Source organism: Hydractinia symbiolongicarpus, chromosome 9 (genome assembly GCF_029227915.1).
Source record: "Hydractinia symbiolongicarpus strain clone_291-10 chromosome 9, HSymV2.1, whole genome shotgun sequence".
Lineage (NCBI taxonomy): Eukaryota > Metazoa > Cnidaria > Hydrozoa > Anthoathecata > Hydractiniidae > Hydractinia > Hydractinia symbiolongicarpus.
In genome coordinates, this window is record NC_079883.1 from 12,974,892 (window position 1) to 12,998,468 (window position 23,577).

Genomic DNA, 23,577 nt, shown 5'->3' on the forward strand with positions numbered 1-23,577 from the left:
AACTGCAAACAGTTCAAAATCTCTTTTTAGTAAGAATCACATCTCTTTCTCATGGAAACCCTCATATCTAAATTAGATTTCATCAAAAAAAATATTTTCATCATTACCTTTCTCAACAAAATAAGACCAAAGATCAGGTGATTTTCCCAGCACTACCTTGATTAGCAGTTTTAAACCATCAACACACATTGCACTGCTTTTCCTCATGCTTTCTTCTTTTAAAACACTCACCAACGAATCAACTAAACTCCGTGAAAACTGTGGTGTACTGATGTCAATTATAATATGCAAAATAGCCGTGACCAATGGATGCAAATTGGTTGACACTAAATCTCCTGGGATGTCTAACAATGGCGCAAAAGTTTTGCTCATCTTGTTGTTTAGGCCTCCTGATTTAGATAAGCACTGCAAAAGATTTTTAAACGTTCTTTCAATGAATGATCTAAAATAACAAAGAAAAAAAAAGGAGTTGTTAAGATATAGTGTCCAAAGTAGTATTTCTTTGGTCTGCATGGAGAAGTCTTTAACTGTTAATGGGGTACCTTGACATCATAATTTCCTTTCGTTTTTTCATCAACATTAAAATATTTAAAGCTAGTGTAAAAACTGAAAAGAAGTTTGAGTAAAAATCTCTCTGATTTAAAATGTTTAAAAATGTAAAGACTGATATGTAAAAAATTAGGTACTAAATTAAAGAAATATATCACATTTTAATGCTATGTTAAGAAAAACTAGGGAGAGTTTGAAACAGTTTTTCAGATGAACAGTATCCTTAAGTGAACAACTTGATCAGGCAATTTATTCTAGACCTCACATGATGAAGATAAAACTGCACTACATATACTCACTCATTTGTATTTTCAAAAATGTTAGAAGAGAAAATCATTTTTAGGAGGTTAAGCATGCTGACACATTCATTCACGTCATTCTCCAACACATGTGCTTTTCCTGACAATCTCACGCTCCCATTATGCAAAACAAACACTGTTCTTTTTGTATCTGCACGTTCTTGTTGTGAGGCCTGCAATAACACTGCTGAGTCATCAACAAAGTTCTTTATTCGAATGGAAATAGCTTCAACAATTTGGTAGCTAAGTTGACACTCCTCCTCAGAATTCCACTTCAAGAATGCATCCATCTTTAATATATCTTTCAGTATGATTATCATTGATGAATCATCTGTGTCTTGCCTATGGACAATAAGAAGTCTTACTTTTATTTCAAAAAGATTATACAATTACAATTTGAAAATACAGAAACATGTATAGTCAAGAATCTTGATGCATATCATTTTTTAAAATTGAAAGACATCACTGTTGGATACAAGCAATAGATCTTACATTCAGTGCACTCAGATTGGCCAAGAATCGCATATATTAATACAGAACTAGCTGTTTCCCGTGGAAGAATCCACTGTATTCCATTTAATTTATGTAGCAGATATATGTCCATCAAAAAACAAACAATACAGCAGTGCGCATCTTACATCTGCATTATTATATAAATGACCAAAAAAATTAAAGGTTTTCAACAACTGCAGTATTTATGTGACATTTAAAATCTAAATCTACTAAAATTACTTGCTCTGACCATCTGACAAATGCGAAAATTATTCGGAAAGAAGTTTCCAAAAGCATTTCAACATACATCTCACCCATAAAATTTAAATCACTTAAAACGCCACATATATACAAAAAAGCTGATCAATGTCAAACACAAATCTCTCTCATTGTATATGTTAAAATCAGTTAGTTTATTGCAAACCCTGCCAAAGGTTGACACACAGTGTGAAACAATAAATTAATAATAAACAATAAATTGTGCCTCTGACAGAATTTTTTATCTAAGGTGTAAAAAAAGGGATTTGCAAGGACAAATTATAATGCAATAAAACATTATTTGATATATTGCATACAGTCCTTCCTCACCAAACTTTAGACAAAATGCCAACAAAAAAACGGTGTTTAAATCTAAAATTAATAAAGTCCTTTTAGCAATTTGCATGCTGTTTTACCATCAATAAAGTAAACAAAATTTCAAATCTCACATAATATTCTGTCACAAATTTTCATAAAATGTATATATAAGTCATAATGAGTCATGTTAAACAACAGCAATCATTCTATATATAAGTTCATTTTATGTCAATTTTTGCACCAATTTTGCAACACAAAATACAAATTCTAAATAATACTAAAATCTCTTATTTTGGTCCTTCGCATACCGACGGTCTCCCACAAAAGTTTAATCAAAATGTAAAAAATGAGAGGTAACAACAAAATCAAAGTTTGCAAAATTTAACTATTTCAGTACATATATCTACTGCATATGCCCTCTAAAACAATATTTTAATCCAAAATGCCAAAGAAAAACAGTTTGCAACAAAAATCAGTTATTTCGATAATATTGCATACACTCTTTCCTCACAAAAGCTTCACAAACTGTAAAAAAAAGTATGGTTGTAGGGAGTGCTTCTGATTCAACAAAAAAAGTTTTTTTGACATATTGCATCTAGCCCTTACCCATTAAATCTTACACAAAATTTCCAAAACTATATACGATTTAGAACACATCAAATTTAAATCGAGAAGGATCAGTCATTTCGATATATTGCACGGAGTCCTCCCCAGTAAGAATTTATACAAAGCTTGCAAGGTGTAAAATTGAATTCTTCTTCTGTGTATATATATATGGTCCTTCCTCGCAAAATTAACATAAAATGTCAAAAAGGTTCAGATATAACATCTAACACAACAAAAAACAGTTCTATCAGTATATGTCATGCCATTGTCTTCCACCAAATGTTCCCCTTAAAGTTTCACAGACACAGCCTGTAAATTAAAAACAACTAAGATCAGGTATTTTGGTCTATTTCATACCATTCTGTTCCAAATAACTTATAAAATGTAAAAATTGAGTGGTAAAACAGAAATGTCAAAAAGAAGAAAAAAATAGCTTACAAAGAGTATAAAATTGAAATCAACAAAGTAGCTCTTTTGGTGTATTAAATATAAGCCATACGCACAAAAGTTTACACTAAATGTAAGAAAATGGTTGTGTTTAGTAATTCTAAATTAAGAAAAGTCAGTTCTTTTAGCATGCTGATTAGGTTTTTGCCCACAATTTGAAACAAATTAAATTTACATTTTAAAAATAAGTAATTTCTGAACTTTATTTTAAGAATATTTGGAGGAAAAGAACTTCGCAAACCAAAAAAAACCCAGGAAAATTGTTTAAAATTTTCAGGGTTAATAACGTTTGATGTGTTTTGTGGGAATATATATACTGGGAATCTTTAGTTTAAAGCTAGCATTAGCTAGCTACAGCAGCTAATAGCTAGTCACTTAAATATAAACTGGAGACTTAGCTAGGTATAAAGAACATGGCTACATATATATATATATATTCCTAGCTAGCTAGCTAGTTGTTAGTGGTGGTTGGCTTTTTATGATGCTAGCTATAAAACATGTCTGGCAACAATAATATAATCAAAACTGAAAATAAAACATGAAAAAACCTTACAGAACCTTGCTATGATTAATTTATAAAACCATGCTCTTCTTCAAATGTTTTTTTAAAGATTTATTTTGAATGAAAGAGTAGAGAATACTCAAAAAGAACAGCCATCTTTTTCGTAAACACAATTTCCGTTTTATGCTGGGAGCTTCATTTAACAGTCCGTATGCTTTGTGAATATCTAATACCGTTTCATATGTAGCAATACCTATATATATATGCTAACATAGAGTTTTTTGGCATAAGGGTATATATATTTATATCGTTATTAGCAGCGGGTTATATATTTACACCTTATGTGCGATATCTATGAAGTACATCCCTAATCTTTTTAGTTAAATTTTAGCGTACAGCCACGTCATAAAAAAGTGACCCGTGATTTCCGTGTCGTGGACTCACAGTTTTACTCACGCAAGGGAATTAATATATAAGATAATTGGTTAGCTCCCAGGGCTAAGTACCGTTTCATTGATTTCCACCAGCAAAGGCGGAATCTTTAAAATGCCTGAGGAGATAGATAGAGAGATAGACAGAGGCAGCGCAGCTAGGCTGGACGCCGGAAACTTATCCAGGCTAAAGATTTTTTTCTGAAAACAAGACTAAAATGAGTTTTAAGCCAATAAGATTCCTAACAATGCAACAGATTGTTTTATTATCCAATGAACAATACTTTATTTTAAAGTTTATATGCTATCAAAAGTTAAAGCTCGTGCAGTGTAGCATAATGAAGATGGTCTTATAATGCGCCATCTTTGATGTTACGTCATTTCCTTCTGTACAATTTTTCAAGCACGTAGACAAAGCTACATTCAGCAGAACTAAATAATTATTCATGAATTTTATTTTTTATTTATTGAGTTGTATGTTAACATTGCAGGTTAGTTATAATAATAATTGAGAATACTCAATGATTTGTTTACCCCATAATTCTTCGTGTTTAAGATCAACTTTAAATTTTAAAATCTTTTAGGCTAATAGCGGAAATCTTTAAGCCCCTGGCCTTCTTGTTGCATATTGTTTCAGGAAATATGACCATACCAATAACAACATAAGCAATCATTGTTTACATGTAAATTCAACCATTATACTTGGTTCGCAACATAACAATAAGAAGCGATTTCATTTGCTGTCTTAAGTGTTTAGAATTCCAAATGTCATTTTTTTATATTTGGCTCGCACCAAACGCTTCTTTTCTATCAATATTGTTTGTATATAGTTTGTATATAGTTTGGCCAGCTGAACTAGGACATGTAATACTACCTTGAAGAATCGCCAATACTGTCAACACAAGTAAGTTGGTATACACAACAAAACACAAAAAGGGAAAAAGAGTTTAAAAAATTTAATTCATTCAATTCAGCCAATGAATAATACTCAAGTCCTAAATAAAGAGTAATTAATTGACAATTGTGAATTTAGTTATTATGAGAATATATCAAGAATTGGTGTATCTTTCTTTTATCTCGCATCTAGATATTTTATTGACCAGGACAATATAAAATACTAGTTGTCACCCTGTAAAAAAATCCATGAGTCCGCCAGTCCGTAGACTTTTTTCCATTCTACAAATTTCACTGCAATATTACTTCACTAGTCGATAAAGCCTGTGGAAAAATCCACATAGTCAGAAGGACAATGGAAAAAAGGTTGTTTTATGTTTTGATGACGTCAACAACCAGTCCACAAAAAAACAGTAGGAACTTTCTCACGTTGCCTCTATTGTGTAGAGTTTAAAACGCTGACCCAGAAAATGTATATAATCATGTGCTCTTGATGAATGGTTAATGAGATATAAGGCTTGGAAAATTGTGCTGACGTCAGCAAAGTGTCCTGAAAGTACCAAAAAATTTTTTTAGGAAATTTGTTTACCCGTTGTCATCGTATAGATCTTGAAACGCTGATCAAGAAAATGTATGGAAACATGTACTTTTGACAAAAGATTGCAGAGATATAAGAGTTTAAAGGTTTTTTGATGACTTCATCAACCCGTCCATTTCGAAACGGATTTAGGGACCCAGGTTTGGGAAACTTACCCAAATTGGTCCCAGGTGGTCCCTAGTTACCTATGCAGTGAAAAATGATTGACGTCACTACCTCGTTTCCAAGTTTCTTGGCCTCAAAATTTTAGGTGCACTGTAATGGCTTCACTAATCTTAATATACTTTCCTTTGACGTCAATACTATTTTAGTGTTAAAGTTTGGTAAATTACAGAACAATTTTATGGGCAATGTTTTACAGACTTCATCAAAGAAAATAGTGAAGAATATAATCTACTTTGCAAAAGTCACAGACAGACAGACAGACAGATGGAACTGGCGTATTATTATATAAACTAGTCGATAAGGCCCGTGGAAAAATCCACTGAGGCAGGGTAAAAACTTTGATGACGTCAGCAACCCATCCACTAAATAAATTTTAGAATTTTATTTTCACGTCGCCTCTATTGTGTAGAGCTTAAAGCGCTGATAAAGAAAATGTATATGATCATGTGATTTTGATGAGCAGTTAATGAGATATAAGGGTTTGAAAATTTGCTGACGTCAGCAATGGCCCTGTCAAAAGAAAAAATTTTTTTTCAAAGTTTTAGGTGCACTGTAATGGCTTCATTAATTTAATATATAGGATATTGGCGTTAAAGTAGTGTTATTGACGTCACGCTGTAACGTCATATAATTTAACAAATAAGACATAACTTTTTCGGCGATATCAAAGGAAATTGAACACATCCACTTTGCCTGTCACAGACAGACACACTCAGCGTATTATGATAAGGATGTATTTTTGTCCACCTGTTACAAATAATAAAATTACTTTACAGGGTTTGAAAATAAATCTGTAGTGCACTTATTTTCAACAGAATACCCCTATTTAATGGAGAAGTTTTAGTCCAAAAATAAGGGTTGAGCTTTTATTACCTGTATGATATATGCCGTAGCAGCAACTTCTTTAGCATGATTCTCTCTCCATCATTCGTTATCTCCTTCGAAACTAATTGCTTTAATGACATCATTGTGAACTCTTGTAATTTCTTGCTGTCTTTTGTTTCCCTTAGTTCAAGTTCACACTGTAAAAGCTGCATCGAAAATGACGATGACTCAGACATGGTTAATAAAATTTCGACAAGCTGTTTAATTACTGAATGTACTGACACATCTTCCTGTATAACAGTTAATTTTAACATATTTACAACATAGTTGCTGATCCGTGCTTCCAGGTTACAATCCAGTTCAGTTTTATTTTGCTTTGATAAATTTAAAAAAAATAAAATCTGCTGGAGCATCATAAGATTAACTTCATTTTTATGCCCATCTTCAAGCATATTAAACAAAACTGTCAGTAGGTATGACAAAGATGAATGTTGCATATCTATAATTTGTTCTAAAAAGGATTCAAGGTTTTCAATGTTTAGGCGTTGGCCTTGCTGAGTTTTTGTGGCTATGGTGATTTTTTTTTTCTTTTTCTGAAATTCTTTCCTAAGTTTGCACACAAGGGCTTGGGACATTCTTTCGAAGTTGTTTTGAATATAATGCGTAACCTCACATTCTCTTGCAGTCAAGGAGGATTCAATTTCCTTTTCCATCATATTCGTTTCAGCGAGCTTTTCAGTGTAGGACTTTGAGGTTTCTGAAGCTTCATAAAATTTCTTGGTCATGATAGCTTCATGCATTTTCTTCAAATGCTCCAATTTTGGAGTAGGTCCAGGGAAATCTTTAACCCCAGGGAGTAGTTCTGGATCAGATATTAGTTCTCCATGCTCCTTTTTTGAGCAACTTCGCTCTGTCGGGTGAAGTTCAGCATAGATTTTCGAAGTAATAAAATTCTTTTGCTCAATAAAACTTTTTATTAACAGATTAATAGCCATGACAAGCCATTTGTTACTGCTGGGTAAAAGACATGGGGTTAAAAGCTGTTTTAATTCTTCACTTGATAATAAATCTTCAATGCATATAAAACTTTGACAATTTGTAAGGATGAGTGAGGAAATCTATAAAGTAAACATTTATTTAAGATCTTTAACACAAAGACAATATAACTTTACGAAATAATGTAACAAGTTTTTCTTTATTCCCATGTGAATTTTTTTGTGTGAATGCTAATGCGTAAGTTCTTAACTTGGCCAGTGGCCAATTATGAAAGCATAAATTAAAAAATTACTTTTGTTATGATGATCAAAAGTAAAGGCAACAACACGTAATATTTTACTGCACCTAATATTTCACAAAAAATTTAAATGCCTAATTGCCATTGTTTTGCAAAAGATGGTTGTCTTGGGGTGTTGATTACTCCACATCCACTATGCATGTATTTCCCTTCATTTTGCTTTCAATGATTTGTCAAAAGTTTCATTGTGCCAAACGCACAAAAATAATTTCGATATTGTGGATTGAAAATACATTCCTTAGTACAGCTAATATCATACATTTGAATAATGGCTGTTAAACAAAGGTTCTTTATAAAAGGAACACATGTTTCCTCTACCCCCGAGTGACTGTTGTAGCAAGCTAGATCGTAAAAAAAAAGTATAAAACACATTAACAAAGTATAATACCTTGCAGCATAAAATAAGTTGCTCGGGGTTTCCAACATCCAGTTTCGAAATTACAAAATTCAACATAACTTTTAAAACAGGTATCGCTGTTGCTTTTGATACAAGAACCTTTTGGTATATATTAAATCCAGATGTATTCTTCACTTTCAAAGTGTCAGGAACTACAGGTGCTTTTATTTCATTTCTTACTGAGTTTTCTATTTTGTCTTTTTCAGGAGTTTTGGCAGGGATCTAAAATGGAAAATTTACAATTCCTAACTTGTAATGAACCAAAAGAGCATCAGGCGACAAGAACAACTCGATAATGCTAAAACCTTTCATACAATATATAAAACTTGTGATTAGCCTGTGGAAAAATCTATGGAAATATGCTTGTTGATAAGCCTAGCTACTATCTTTGGCTTAAAGATGAAAAGTGGGGCATAATATAGATTTCAAAAATAAAATTTAAATGCATGGTATATGGCACTTCAACATAAAACCCTATCGTTTGTGCTTACATGAATGAATAAAAAATTTTTTTGAAGAAATAATAACTTACATTTTTGTCTAAGTACATCAATTTTTATTGTTAAAAAACCTTAAGGTAGACTAAGGTAGACAGACTAACCCTAAGGTTGAAACAAATCAATTTGACATCCAGTCATTATTTGTTTCATTGAAACATTGCATTAAAGAGTTGTTTCTTATCTGCAGTATCTGTGTTACATATTAAATGAATAGTTCATCCTCTGCAAATACTTGTTTATCAAAAAAATTTTAAGGTTTTATACATACAGATTTTGCTGGAAATTTCTTTACTTTTCCTTGTAGTGTCCACGTTTCTGTAAATGGTATCAAGTTGGGTGTAGCTGAACTAGCACCTGTAGTGCTGGTGCTTACTGGTTCTGGTAGATGATCCCAAGGTGCAAAGAAATTCCAAATGTTCACATCTGTAGAAAAACAATAACAAAAAACTTAATCTAACTAGCAGGCCTGAAAGTTTGTAAAGTAACAACATTAAAAATAGTTTGTAAATTTACTTGGTAACATTCTATAGCCATATTAGGGAAATTTTAAACATGTTTTGGCAAAGTGCTCAACATTTATAAAAACTCTTCCTTCTTCGTTACACTTTTTGATTAATGGGCATTCTTGGCCTAGCCAGCCAAAACAGGAATAATACTTTTTATATAATAACAAAATAAATAGTAACAGGGAAACACCGTTTTTTCCTTGGGGGAACAATGCAGTAAGTATAGGCATTAAAACTTTCAGATTTTTGGATACTTTCCTTACAGCAATGTGTTACTCGCATAAATCTCAAATGGAAGGAATCTGTCATTAGTTAATTCATCTGGTAATTTCTTGTTGAAAGAGAACGAACTTGATTTCTTTTCGATATGAATATTAAAAATGCCCTAGTATGAATGTGTGTATTTTAAACCCAAATTTAGTCCTTGTATACCTGAATGTCTCATCCTACAGTCGCCGCCATTTCCATAAATTTGCATAAATTTTACATTGTCATATGCTGTCATGATAGAGAGAGAGATAAAAGCGATAGATAGACAGATATTAACATTGAAGGTTGATCTGGTGTTCATGCAAGGACCTCCAAGAATAAAGTTAACAACCTCTATTCCGCTTTTGAAATTTTATAAGGGTGCATTCTGTTCTTGTAGCTATGAAAATGTGAAGATATTAATAACACGAAATAAACTTTAAAACTCATAGAAAAGCAGTTTTTGTGGGCTTGCATTAAAACCTTTACCAGTGAGTTCTTTTTTGTTTGTTTGTTCCCTTGTTTCCTACTTAAAGTTTTTCTGTCTTTATTTAGATTAATGTGCATATGTACATTTTTTATTCTCAAAAGAAGCAGTGTATTGAAATGTTAATCATGTAGTTAAACCCTCTCTTAAGTATGAGGTTTCATTTGTTTTTAATATGTTATTATTTAATAATAAAAAAATAAAAAAAATAAAGGAGAGTCTTTCAAAATAAATGAATAAAATATATAACTTTTGCACAAATTGTGATTTTAAAGTATAAAAGATGGGAAAAATTAAACAGCTTAAAAGTTATTTTTGCTACAATTTTGAAACCAAAAAAAATTTAAAAAAAATGATTAGTTATATAGTTTCCCAGAAATACATTAATATTGAAGGAACAGACAAGGCCTGAAGTATGTACCATAATGCAATTCTTGGATTTTCCTATCAAGCTTTTCTCAAACTTTTCTAGACTGGAAATGCTATGGTTTTCTCTCAGTCCCGAAAGGGTACTGTTACAAAATTGAATGTTTTTGTCAATAACAGTGATAATTTTTTTTTGATTTTAAATGCAAATGGGACCACCGCGAAGAGAAAAATAACAAGATATTTGGAATTTTGAAGAGTTTTAAATAATTTTAGGGAATGATTACGTTATAACTAAGTTATTACTACATTCTTGAATCAAAATCTGAGTTCCCCTCAAAAGACAAACAGTAATAGTAAAGACTTTAAATACCTTTACAATTTAATGTTTCACTCAGTACAAGAAGAATCCAATCCAAAACTGATGGATCAGAATCGTTTGTAATAATTAAGTCTTGTGATAAAATTCCTTTAAGCTGTTGTAGCAAAAGATTTAAAAACTTTTCCACCAAACCATTTGTATCCTCTGTTGCATTAATCAATTTTATTAACACATTGAACAATCTAATAAAATAAATATTGCAAATAATAATAATATAAAATAATATTATAAATAATAAAATAAAACTAACAGAAGTGGTAATTCTTATTTTTTATTAAATTTTATATGTCATTGCTTTGTGATTAAAATTACTAGTGTTGCAACCATGAAAATACAACTCACCTTCGCTTAGGCAATGCTGCAACAGTTTCGGCACCAAAACAATATTGAAAAACATCAACTAAAGCATCACACCACCAAATACTTTTTTCTGACATAAGGTACAGTACGGAAGTAGCTGTTTCTGTTATGCTACTGGCTCCATAGGTACAGGTCGATTTAAACAGGGATAAAAAGTTTTCCCTAGACAATAGGTCAGTTGAAGGTACTTGAGTTGATTTGGTTAGAGAAAAGCTGTAATAGATACACTCAAGTAAGCAATGTAAAATCAGTTGTTGTGAACTAAATGATTTATCCTCAAGTTTTGGTAGATCCACTAATTCTTCCCTAAGATTTCTTTTTGCTATCAAATTATTAAAACCACTCCAAGCCAGGTTATTACGAAGGAAGTTCAGGCATAGTTGTAAATGTGAACACAATGCATAGTCTTTCTTCATGGCAACCAAAACAGTATTCACTCCTTTGCTATATCGTGTGTAAGATTCTATCTTCATAGGAAATGGTTTGATTCGATCCGCAGTCAATGCATAGCGACAAAACACATCCTCATATTGCTTCTGATGTTTCTCAAAGATTGCATGTTGGTTAGATGTCTCTAATAATGTGTGACCATAATACTGTCCAAGTGGTATAATGACACTGCAGGAATCACCGCCAACAACAAGGATCTAGAGAGAGAAGATATTGCAAGTGATCATCAGTTCGCATAATTTAATTTAACTAATAATAGTAGCTATAAGTAATTAAATGAAAACAACTTCATCTACTAGCAAGAGTTAGATATTGAAAAAGGTCATGGTGTAAACAAAAAACATGCAAGAACAGTGAAAAACGTCAATACAAAGCTTCAGCTATCATCAAATGTGCCAAGTTAGAATATGTTGATAATGATGCATTTTCTTTTTTATATTTATGGTGAGTAAATTCAAGAAATAAATTGCCAGTTCCAAAGTTTCAAAATATAGCTAGTCCGACCATAAACACATTTTGCATGTTTAAAAATACCTTTGGAAGTTACTTGTTGACACAAACAGTTATGATTTAAATGAGTGGAATCTCAGGTCAACATTTAGCAAAAGCAGATCTAACTTAAAATGGCAGCCACCCACCAATATTTCTGATAACCTGAAAGGCATGTGTTTACAAGATTGGAATTGTAAAACACAATAGTTTTTTTAACAAAGTCTCCTGTCATCATTTTCATTTTATAATAAATGCAACAATGTTTAATAAATACCTTGATATATTGTAAGGATACAGGAGGTACAATGTTTGACAACACAAGTGCTTTTCTTGAGATCTCATCAGAATAGGCTACAACTTTTGCACTATCTGATGTCTGCCCAGCATCCCAAGCATAAATGGTGATACTCGCTAAAGCTTTGCAAGGTGGAAATGTTAGATCTGACAACAGTATCGTTGATTTGAAATCCAACACAGCATAATGCATGGAATAAACATGCATTTTGTCCACTATCATGCAAAATGGTTTTGGAATCTACAATAAATAACATTTTTAAGAAAATATATTAGCAGGAGCATATAATATTGTTGTAACACTGAATACAATCCAAATACAGATTTAAAACCTCCCTAAATGAAAAAAAAAAGATAAATAAAAATAAAATAAAAAGTAACAAATTAAATCACCTACAGACAATACACATATTCACTTACCACAGCTTCGTCATTCACAGAACTTTCATCAATGTGTGCAACAACAGATCTCGTTGGAGCGGGTTTCTTTAGCACTGGTAGTGTAGAAGAGTTGTTTACAGTAATTTCTCCTTGCAGAGGAGCAGGCAAAGATACATCGAAGGAATCTGGGAATGATTGCTGATCTTGCATAATATCAAAAAACAACTCTGAGAAAAATGCATTTGCATCAAAATTCTTTTTTTCTTCTGCATCAAGCTGTTGTGAAAGTGACTGTGGAATTTCCTATCAGGTGAAAGGTTAAAAAATAAGATTTTTCTATGCCTTGTTATTATTATTATTTACCAGTAGTAGATTTCTGCTAGTGTGCTTAGCACATTTGTTGATTTTGCACTCAAAACAGCTCTGCTATTTTTGGTCATTTTCCATATCACAATTAAGAAAATAGCTTTCAATCTCTCCATAATAAATTTGTAAATATTTTTTAATTAAACTGTTGGTTATGTTATATTTTTCATTTTGGTTATATAAAATATTTCAAAAAACGGTATCTACCCTCATTTTAAAAGAAATCAATTTAAGTCTAATCAAACTAACCCTATTCGGTCCGGGGTTTTTCGAACATACTATGACCGGGGGGGGGGGGGGGGGGGGGGGCGGATTCCGCCCCCCTCAATAACTTTTCATAGGGTTGTTCAAATTGAATCAAACTTGGCACACTTATAGTACGTCATAAAAGGAACAAAATGGCGCCAAAAAAAATTTGCTTGCGTAAGCACATTTTCTGTGACGTCATCAAAAGCTTGAAAATTGTTAAAAATGCCACTATCTGCTTAAAATATAATTACTTTTGTTCTAGAGCGAATTTTTACATTCTGTTTGAAGTTTCTGAAAGCTAAATAAAAGTTATTTAACATATCTTCCGGTTTTTACATGGATCGGATGAAAAATTGCCAAAAATTGCCCGAAAATCCGTTTTTTTCCGATTTTCGGGTAAAATCTGACAAAATCGGGAAATCGGATTAGTCACGTGTTCAAATTATTCCAAATGATTCTTCTTAATGAAACAAAGTTGTGCTGCAAGTTTCAAGTTCTAAGGATAATCCTAACAGGAGTTATTATATTTTCCCCATTATAAGGATTTCATAGAGATTTTTAGGGGTAGTTTTGAGTAATGACCAATATCAAAGCCTCTGAAAGGTATGGGACCTAAAAAATTAGCATGCAGGTGTCTAATAGATAAATGTTGAAACTCAGTAAGTATCATAGCCATATAACAAAGCAATCAGGAGTTATTAAAAAAAAACCGTCAGGGGGGGCGGAATCCCCCCCCCCCCCCCCGGACCGAATAGGGCCAAGGCCTTTGATTTTTTTAGCTCATAATATACCAGTGCATATGCATTTTTGAAGTGAAATTAAACACATTATGCACATTGCTTTCAAAACAATCAATATAATCAATTTTCTTTGGCCTTAACAAATTTCCTTTTTTTAGAAATCTTATAATGTTATATTTGTTACCATAAAAAGAGCTGCACAACTTTTAAAAAAAAACAATGTTTCTTAACTTTAGGAACAGATTATTTATAGGTGCTTTTAACTGCTAACTCACAAAATATTGAGAAAATTAAAAAATGAAATTGATAGTTTTTTTTTTCCAATTTATATAACTTATTTTATTAGTTTTGGAAAAATTGATTTTTGGAGATTTTAGAAATTTTTTTAAATTTTTTTGGGGAATTTGAAATTTGCCATATTTTAACGAAAATAAATCCCAGAAGAAACATCTGGTAATTAAAGAAAACGTTTTTTTTTAATTTTCTATTTTTACACTTTGTTTGTCTTGGTTCATCAGCTTTTTGTGAAGGAAAAAAGTAATTTTGCTGGTAAATTTTTTTGCAATATTTACGTTTTAAATATTTAACAGTAGAAAATTTCACTAAAATGGCAAAAATTTGTTAAATCACAAGAATTTATACACACAAAAAGTTTCTGCCCTTTTGTTCAACATATTTAACTCAAGTACTGATCTTTAAAATAATTCTTTTTATAGCAACTGCTAGGTACAAAAATCCTGAACTAAAGAAACAAATCCAAAATGGAATTTTTTTCCTAAGAAAGGTATCGTAATTTTGACTGCTGTATACATGGATAAAAACAGAACTTCAAATCTTTTTTTTTTATTTATTTTACCCTTTATAACTATTTTTATTGTTTACTTATTGATATAACAACAAAAAAAAACATTTAGACACAGTCTCCTCCTCTAGCAAGTGAACACCACTAAACATTCGACCTTTGAATTAAAAAGGAACACATAAATTACCTGGGGAATAATAGGAAAGGAACCACCAATGTGACTTGCGCCTTTAGCGATTTTTGAAAAACCTGTTTTAGATTTTAAATATTCAACTCTGGAACCTTCACTGACTGTCACGCAAACAAAATGCAATGGTTGGGTTTCAAGTATGCCTAAAAATAAATGTTTACAATGCTCAGTTTACACAGAAGAAATTACTAGGAAATAAGTGAAAAAACTTTAGGCATTAAAGATCAAGTTAATAATAAAACAATGTTAACAAGCAGTGTTAGCAAAGATGGATTGCAATTATAAAAAAAAAACAAAGCAAAATTAACCTGGTAAATGATTTGTTGGTATCCTAACCATTTCAAAACCTTTTACCCCATCGGGTGTGACTGTGGTACCACATCGAAGCTTTATATAAAGAGGTTCAACCATAACAGGTTCAAATATCATTTCTGCTAAACCATATCTATGAAAACAACATTTTTTTGTCGACATTAAAACACTGTGTTTGTAGTTACTTTTGACAATTTAATTAACTTATTAATTGATTAAGCCCTCTTTTCTCCTTAACTGAGCACCCCAGTTGGCATAAATATATTCAAAAAGCACCCCCTTCCCCTCCCCTCTCTGTATTAAGATTCAGTTTAAAAATCAAAATCTTCAATTAGCACTTTTTACGTATTAAAATAAAGTAAAAAAGTAGCACGTGGCAAGTGGATTTTTGAAAAAAAAATTGTTAAAAAGAAAAAACAAACAGATACCCAGCTAATGCATTATTCCAATGACTAAATTCTCAAATTATATCAAAAAAGTAGTATACAAGCTTTACCGTGCATCAAGCATTTTTTGAATATCAGTGAATCTATCACCATACGCTTTGCTGACATTTAACAATAATGAGGTAAACCTCTGTAGCATTTCTTCCGAAAATGTTTCAGTAGACATGCAATCGCATAATAACCAAAATGCCCAGTGGCAAGCAGCCGGCGAAACAGCATTATGAATGTTTGGCAGCAGGTCCCATATTGTATCAAATATTTCTTTCGTGAATGAACCATTCTTGCTGTATCTACACAAAAAATCGCAAAAATGCTTACAAAATGTATATAACAGGCATTGAGAAAATTAAATATTCAAGGATGGAACGGATAAATAAATACACAAATCCAAAAATTTCCTATGACTTAATTGATTCAAATCAACAAAAATTAAACAGGCAAAAGTTAAACAAAATAAGGTGTTGATAATAATTTACCTTTTTAAATTGCAGATGATCTGACCACACCGATAGCACATAGATCTGTCTCCATATAAAAGACAAGCTCTTAAAAACATTGTCAATCTGGATTGGATAATTGAGACAATAGCGTCACTAAAGTGAAGACATGCATCATTAGTTTATTTCAAAGTTGAAAATTGCAATCAAAACCATCCTCCAATTTTAAGTAATGAAAGTAAGCAATATGGCTGTAAAGTAACATACCATTTGTTTTGGTCAGAAGTAGTGTAAACACTAACAATCCAAGCGAACAGGTCTAGAATTAATTGAAGTTCATAACCAGGCCTTGTATCAACATTCGCTTCAACTAATTCTAAAAACTGGTCCATTAAGTTCTGATGAAACTCAGTGTCTCTTAATAAAACATTACGACACCCAGGAAAATAAAAACTGTTTGGCGCTAAAGCTTTAAACTGATACACTCCGACATAAACTTCTTTTAAGATCTCTGAAATCAAGAAATCATTTTGTGTTGTGGACTTGCTTTGTTGACTTTCATCGTTTGTTGCACCACTCTTACTGCTAGCAGCGTGTTCCAACTTGACGATTACGTACACACTCTTATGGTTCAACAGCTCTGGCAACATTACGGTAAACTGTCCTGACAACTTATTTGGATCCATGATACTTGAAAAGAGGATAGGGCCACAGAGTAGTCTTTCAGAACTGCTGTTACTGCCACCATCAGACATTCCATTACTGCGTGACTCATCAATGTAAAAAGAGCACGAAAAATCCTCAGCTTCTTTTAGTGGTGATTTGAGAAAAACCAAAATGTCAAAATAACCAACTGAAGTTTGAACTAACACAAACATTTGGAAGGTAAAGTCTGATTTACTCAGCTCAATGCTGAAATAAAAATGTTCATTAATTAAATATACATTACAAACGGCATTATAAAGTCTTCACACATTTAAATCAATGTTTAAATTTGGAATACACTTCGGATCATATTGCGATTAAATTAATAAAGGACGCTTTCAACTTTTTATTCTTTAAACTTGGATTTTCATACTTTGAGAGAAAATTTTTTCTACTTCATAGACTTGTCTTATTCATGAATTTCATTAGATACTATATTGCTCCAAACACTACTGAATATGAAATATTTATATTAATTTTAACAAAACATAAATGGAGACATTAAAAAAGAATAGATGTAAAAAAAATGTTGATTGGTGAAAGACAGCTGTTCTTACTCAAGTTGTTCTGTTCTTTTCATTAATCGTTTGTCCATTTCAACTGGTGATAACTTCAGCATATGACTTGGTACAGGTAGCTTTTTTGATTTGTTTCCACTGCTACGAGCAACATACCAGTTAACAGGAAAGAAAATATAGCAACCTTGTGGAACATGCTCAAATTTTGTTAACTCAACCAGCAACTGCAGTTGTTCACGGGTAAAACGTGATTCCCATTGGTTGACTAAAAGTAAAATTTCTTTAATAAGCTCAATAAAAAACAACGAAAATCACCATACGTTTTTAAATAACAATAAATATTAAGACACAAGTAACTGTTTGTTTTCGCAACCTTAAAGTCAACATACAAACTAAATGTATTTAAATAAACATTAGAAATTTTCGAAAATAGTCTTTACCTGGAGTAACAGAGAGATCGTTTAAACTCATTTCATAAGGATTTTCTTGGTTACTTGAACAGGAACAGATTGTCAGAAATCCTTTGTTGTCACAAATAGCTAGTGATGACAGAGCAGTGCAATAAGCAATTTTATGAATTTTTCTATCCTCATGAATTTTGCTAGGAATTTTCAACTCAGTTAGTTGAGGTACAGATAAAAATGTAATTGAGTTATCAGAAAGGCCAAGAGCAACAAGTGATTGTGGAACTCCACCAGTATGTTTTGGATTATTATCCATATTCTCAAATTGATTAAGTGCAGTTAAATTTGTCAACAGGTTTGTTGGAAGTTTTTGGCATGGCACTAAAACAATATCCTTTATCAAGCTGTCTCCCGTAAAGATTTTTTGACCTACAAGTTTTAAATCTATTACTCGTTTTTTATTCATTGAAATGGAACTAACAAGTAAACAGTTCTTTTCTTCTTCTTCGTCATCCGTTGATAGATTTATTTCCATTTGTTTTCTTAAAATAGTCACTAAGTAACCATCGACAACAAGTAAATCAGACACAAACATTTCTTTTGTGTAAAACTTGCGATCAATATCAAATTTATGAAAAGCGCAATCCTCATAAACTGTTTTTATATCATCAATTTTAACGACTTCTTCTTGATCAAAACCAGTTTTAATCTCGTTTGGACCAATATTTTGAGTACCTCCATTACCAGCAGATGGACTCTTCTGAGCAGCCAGCAGGTACTCATCAATAACAGACAGTTGGGTTGGATCAGAATCCTCGAACAAGCAGTAGTCTTCATCAGACACTACAGAGAAGTCATCCTCGTAAACAGAGCCCATCATAGGGAGAAATGGGTTGCTGGATAGTGGATTAATAATTTCTGAATTAACGTCTGATTGACTTCCCTTAACTTTAACCTTGCCAGCTAGCTTGTAAACTAGTAGTGATAGTTTGTGTTTATGACGTTCTTTGTTTTTCCTTACTTTTCTTGATTCAATTTTTACACCAGCAACAATAAACTTGTCCTCACTGTCCTCTTCTTTCAAAATTGTAACACATGTAATACTGCAGGATCGTTCTACGGACTTCAACTTAGTTTTACCCCCTCCAGAGGCTTTCGATTTATCTTCGGTAGGTGATGAAATACTTTCTGAGCTTTCTTTATTAGTATCTTTTTGGGGGCTAATATTAAGAGAATCATCGATTTCAAGTACAGAGTCTTCAATCCCAAATACATTTGAATCGCCAGCTAGACTTTCTGACTTGTAATTCAATGGCTCAGCAATGACACAGTAACTTTCCCCTTCAAAGATGACATCTGTAATACTATCCTGAGCTATGCTAGTAATTTTATCCAGTTGTTCTGTCTTTTTGTTCTCCATGTTTTCTTTAGCGTCAGTTTTACTCAGTGGAATATTATCATTCTTCACAACGTCGCTTGCAGCCTCAGAAGCAATTGTTTTTAAAGAATTTGGCAATTTTGATTCAGATTTTTTCGTTTTACTAGAGCTCTGTCTTGACTTCTTTCTCGAGTCTTTAATAGCTGATACAGATATCTGGTATTCAGAATGAACCTAAATAAAAAAAGCGCTAGGAAAATAGCTATTAGAAAATATAATGTTACATATCAATCACTGGCTTGAAGTTATAACACCAGTTTTCATTACAGAAACACCTACCTTGAGAGATGGAAAGGTTTCCCAGATCACAATATATCCTTCTTCAGTACCAGCTGCTATTAGATTATCACAACTTACTGAGCTGACACATGTAACCTAAACAGAAGTTTTAGTTGCGAAACTTTAATTTGTATCAATTATATTGTGAGATATATGTTTACAATTTTGTTTTCAATGACGTCTGATTGAATTTTAATTCACAAATATAAAGTATATAATACCTTATCATTGGGTCTTGTTAATTGTTGTGCACCAGCTGTAGCAGAATACACTAAGAGGGAATTCAAATTTAAAAAACATCACTCATGAAACACTAATAATACCAAAAATGAACAATTAAAAAAAAAAAAATCATAGAAAATATAAATAAGCATTTTTTGTTCAAAGGCAAATAATTATTCTTAGCAAAGTGTTTTAATATTTTTGACTACATATACACGAATAAGCTAAAAATCAATTTTTTATTTTCCATGCTAAAGCTTAATTTTAATATGACTTCATTTCTTAGGCAGATGACATGCGTGTAAAAATATAAAGTTTCGAATATGTTTACACATACTGTTTTTATTGTATTGCTTAAAAATAAAAGAAACATACCTTGGAGGGGAACGTTTTCAGTGTACTCTCCCTTCACAAAAGGACAGTTCGCTGAATGACGTTTATGTTCCGACCTGTTAAAGATTAATTAATCAATTAATCAGTTTGGGTATAAATATTCAATTTGGATATAAATCTAAGATATAAAACCACATCCCACAGTGCATATAAAACTGCAGTGAAAGGTTTTCTACTCATATTCGTATTTTTATATACATAGCGCTTTATGTTTTATTTTGTTTTTTATGTTTATATGTACTGCAGATGGAGTAATCTTTTATCACAAAAATAAAATTATCAATAAAAATGCTGTTCAGGCTTCATGCACAAGGTTTTTTAATTTTCTACGAAAATGGACAAAAAATGATCTCTCTATTCTGGTTTAGAAGTGGACAAAAAAGAAGACATTTTTGAGGACAACCTTTGTCAAAATAATTATAAAAGTAAAAAAATTGTGAAGCTTACCATGGCTGGTCAGAAGATTCCCAAGAAACCAAACAAACACAGCATGTAAAACACATTGCTCTGTCTTCTGCTGACTTTGATGATGAATGCTATGAAGTTTATTGACATGTTAAAAACCGTCTTACGTCGAAAAACATAATATATTATAGAATTAGAAGTGAGAGGTTTGGACATTTTTTTGAGATATATGAGACATTATTAATTTTTATTGTAAAAAAAAACGTTTAAGGTTGGCAAAATTTTCTTAGGGGGTCTCAGATTACAGCAAAAAGATATAACAACACAGTCAACATTAAACATGATTCACAGTAAAAAATAGAGGCGAAAACAAGCAAAATACTTAATGGTGGTACATTATATAGATTTAAGCAATCAAATAATGGAAAAGTTTGCGCATTTATCAAAATTTCTGAGTTTGCAAGTAGGACATTTCTTCAAAATGAGAATTCTTTCCTATATGACATTTTTTAGAAAAACTAGATTGTATACTTTTGTCACATACTTGAGACATTACACTCCCAATATTCTTCCTAATCAATACAAGAAGCTTAAAATAAAAGTTTCCATTAATTCAAAGTTTTATTAGATATTGTCTATTTAGAACTTAGTAATTCTGCAAATTTCATTGTTTCTTAAATAAGCTTACAGTGCGGCAATTCAAAGAAATATTATGAAAAAAACCAGAATTATTATTAAACTTACAGGATGGTAAAATCCAGCTTCAGCCATAGGTCCTGGTAATGCCCATCTAAAATTAAAAGGTTCACATATTAACAAGCCAACAAATTCAATTAAAACCCTTAGGTTTATAAAATACTGCTCCAGTGGGTTTTATACTTTGTCGCTATGGAAGTCATAAGTTCTGTTAGTTTCGTAAGTTTTGTATTTTCTTGCTGGAGTACATGTATTTCATACTCAGTTTCAATAGAAAACATTTTTTTTAGTCATTCAAGACAAATGAGAAAAAAAGGAAATACTGGAATAAATCAAGCAAACAAAAATGATACAAAAAAGTTACCTTGGGCACAACAACCTAATTGCATTTGTAATCAGGAACTTACTTGTAGTTCATGTGAGGCCAAGAACTGAATGTCTGTAATCGATCCACTTCATTAAACATCAAACGTTTCTCACTTGACATACTCTCAAACATCGTTTTCTGCATTGAAGTTAATCTTTGAAGAATATCACCAATAACAGGGAGAGCAGGTCCCCGTTTTTCATGTTTACACATTAACAACGCAGTATCAAAAACAGTTGTCAAAAGATGATGGTCCATCGTTAAACAAACAGTAAGCCACTAAAAACATTTAATTTGTACTTTTACATTCAAATCTTTGCATTTTCTAGTGTTGTTCACAAAAACATTCATCAACATGCATATTCACAACCTCGTTAATTAGAATTGCTATTGCTGCTAAGAATAACATTTTCATTGGTAAATCCTAACATCAAGGAGAAAGTGACATGGCTTAATCTCTGTTTCATAATAATGAATGTGTGGAAACTTCATTTTGGGAAATTAAGTACTAAATAAAATTGTTGTACACTAAAAATATTTCTGCAAACAAACTGATAAAATTAATCGTCAGCAAAGAAGTGCAAATTTTACATACTTTAATACCACGTCCAGAGACATCTTTCATTTTAAGGACCGATTTCTCATAGGCACTCTTTAAAGTCATTGTGACCTGTTGAAATTGATTTTTTTGTGCCGTACTACTGAAGCCAGAGGTAAAAGACTCAGTAGTTTTCAAACAGCGTTCCAGTCCATTAAGCAACAAGCCAGCCTATAATGGTTCCATTTGGAAAACTATCATTATTGTTACGCTTTACACCGTGCTAACTTTATTTAGTGAGTAAATCGACTTACATTTTTTTACCCTTTTTTACTTACACTTTTTTGTTGTCAATACTCCCACCCACTTCTACTCATCCCCACCAAGCCCAAATATTTACCCACCCATTATAACCCAGGCAAAATAATAACCCACCCACTGCCTATTTTTGCACTAATAAACTAGCATTGAGTATGGAACACTTCTTAAATGATAAAGAACAATGTATATTTCTGTTTTATATAATGTTCTTACGAGCCGAAAAAAGTAAGTTTTTTTAAATCACAGATATAAATAATAAAACAAAATAATAAGGCAAGAACTTAAATAGAGAAAACATTCAGCAACAATTAATAAAAACAAATAAACGCCACAAGCTTGTAAAAATAAACAGGGAATTTATAACAAAAAAATTACTCATAAAATTAATTATGGATCTATTAACAAACCTAGGATCAAATCTATCAAAGGTTTTGGAAAGGGTTCTTATATTCGCACCGTTTTAGCAAAATTTGTTACGTCTTATTCATAACATACGTATCAGAGAGGAAAATTAACTCATCATTTAATCACAAGCTTGAAATAATTACAGGGATTCAACAAGGGTCTATATTTGGACCTTTCTTCTTTTATATAAATGATAATGTTCCTCTTTCTGGAAAATACTGATGCCTGCAACTTTGCTGATTACAACACAATATATCGTTCTAGTATTTTCCTCCAGGATATCAAAATTAAACTTTGAAACAACATTTAAAATTTTCAAAATATGGTATTCTCAAAACTACATGTGCATGAACATATAAAATTATATGACTTAATGAAGTTTAATAAAATTGATCAATTATCTGTGTAAAACGTGATGATCTCTAGCAGTAATAAAATCACCCTTGAGAGTCCTGGTTGATTAGCACACCCATATTTAAAGTTAATTTTTGCATAGACTGTTACTTGGGACCTTGTGAAACATCTTTGTTTTGTTTTTATTGATAGCGGTCTTTTGTGTTTACTTTATCGTTCAGTTTAAATAAACTACATATTCATTTTTACAAACTTGTGGCTGTTTTTGTTATTCTTAACTTGTTGCTTACAGTTTTCTCTATTTAAGTTCTTACCTTACTGTTTTAATATATTTTTTATTACCTGTGAGTTAAAAAAAAAACTTTTTTCAGTTTGTAAGCACATTGTGTAAAACAGAAATATATATTGTTCTTTTATATTTAATGTTAGTTAATTAATGCAAAAATAT

General features: G+C 31.6%; 1 protein-coding gene across 2 annotated transcripts in view; it reads right to left on the reverse strand.

The window, feature by feature from the left end:
• Positions 1–23,577, reverse strand: part of LOC130657153 (uncharacterized) — a 42,402-nt gene that overhangs the window by 15,622 nt on the left and 3,203 nt on the right. For both annotated transcript variants that reach the window (XM_057460118.1, XM_057460117.1), the window contains exons 3-25: positions 22,107–22,280; positions 21,552–21,790; positions 21,193–21,238; positions 20,491–20,579; positions 20,026–20,099; positions 19,650–19,699; positions 19,429–19,524; positions 17,748–19,323; positions 17,347–17,572; positions 16,352–16,996; positions 16,124–16,240; positions 15,698–15,937; positions 15,198–15,334; positions 14,887–15,032; positions 12,582–12,845; positions 12,142–12,402; positions 10,908–11,572; positions 10,557–10,747; positions 8,844–8,998; positions 8,067–8,297; positions 6,433–7,502; positions 849–1,190; positions 108–442 (exon numbers count right to left, since the gene is read on the reverse strand). In XM_057460118.1, the coding sequence (XP_057316101.1) occupies positions 108–442; positions 849–1,190; positions 6,433–7,502; positions 8,067–8,297; positions 8,844–8,998; positions 10,557–10,747; positions 10,908–11,572; positions 12,142–12,402; positions 12,582–12,845; positions 14,887–15,032; positions 15,198–15,334; positions 15,698–15,937; positions 16,124–16,240; positions 16,352–16,996; positions 17,347–17,572; positions 17,748–19,323; positions 19,429–19,524; positions 19,650–19,699; positions 20,026–20,099; positions 20,491–20,579; positions 21,193–21,238; positions 21,552–21,790; positions 22,107–22,280 (7,369 nt within the window). The remainder of the gene's footprint in view (positions 1–107; positions 443–848; positions 1,191–6,432; positions 7,503–8,066; positions 8,298–8,843; positions 8,999–10,556; positions 10,748–10,907; positions 11,573–12,141; positions 12,403–12,581; positions 12,846–14,886; positions 15,033–15,197; positions 15,335–15,697; positions 15,938–16,123; positions 16,241–16,351; positions 16,997–17,346; positions 17,573–17,747; positions 19,324–19,428; positions 19,525–19,649; positions 19,700–20,025; positions 20,100–20,490; positions 20,580–21,192; positions 21,239–21,551; positions 21,791–22,106; positions 22,281–23,577) is intronic.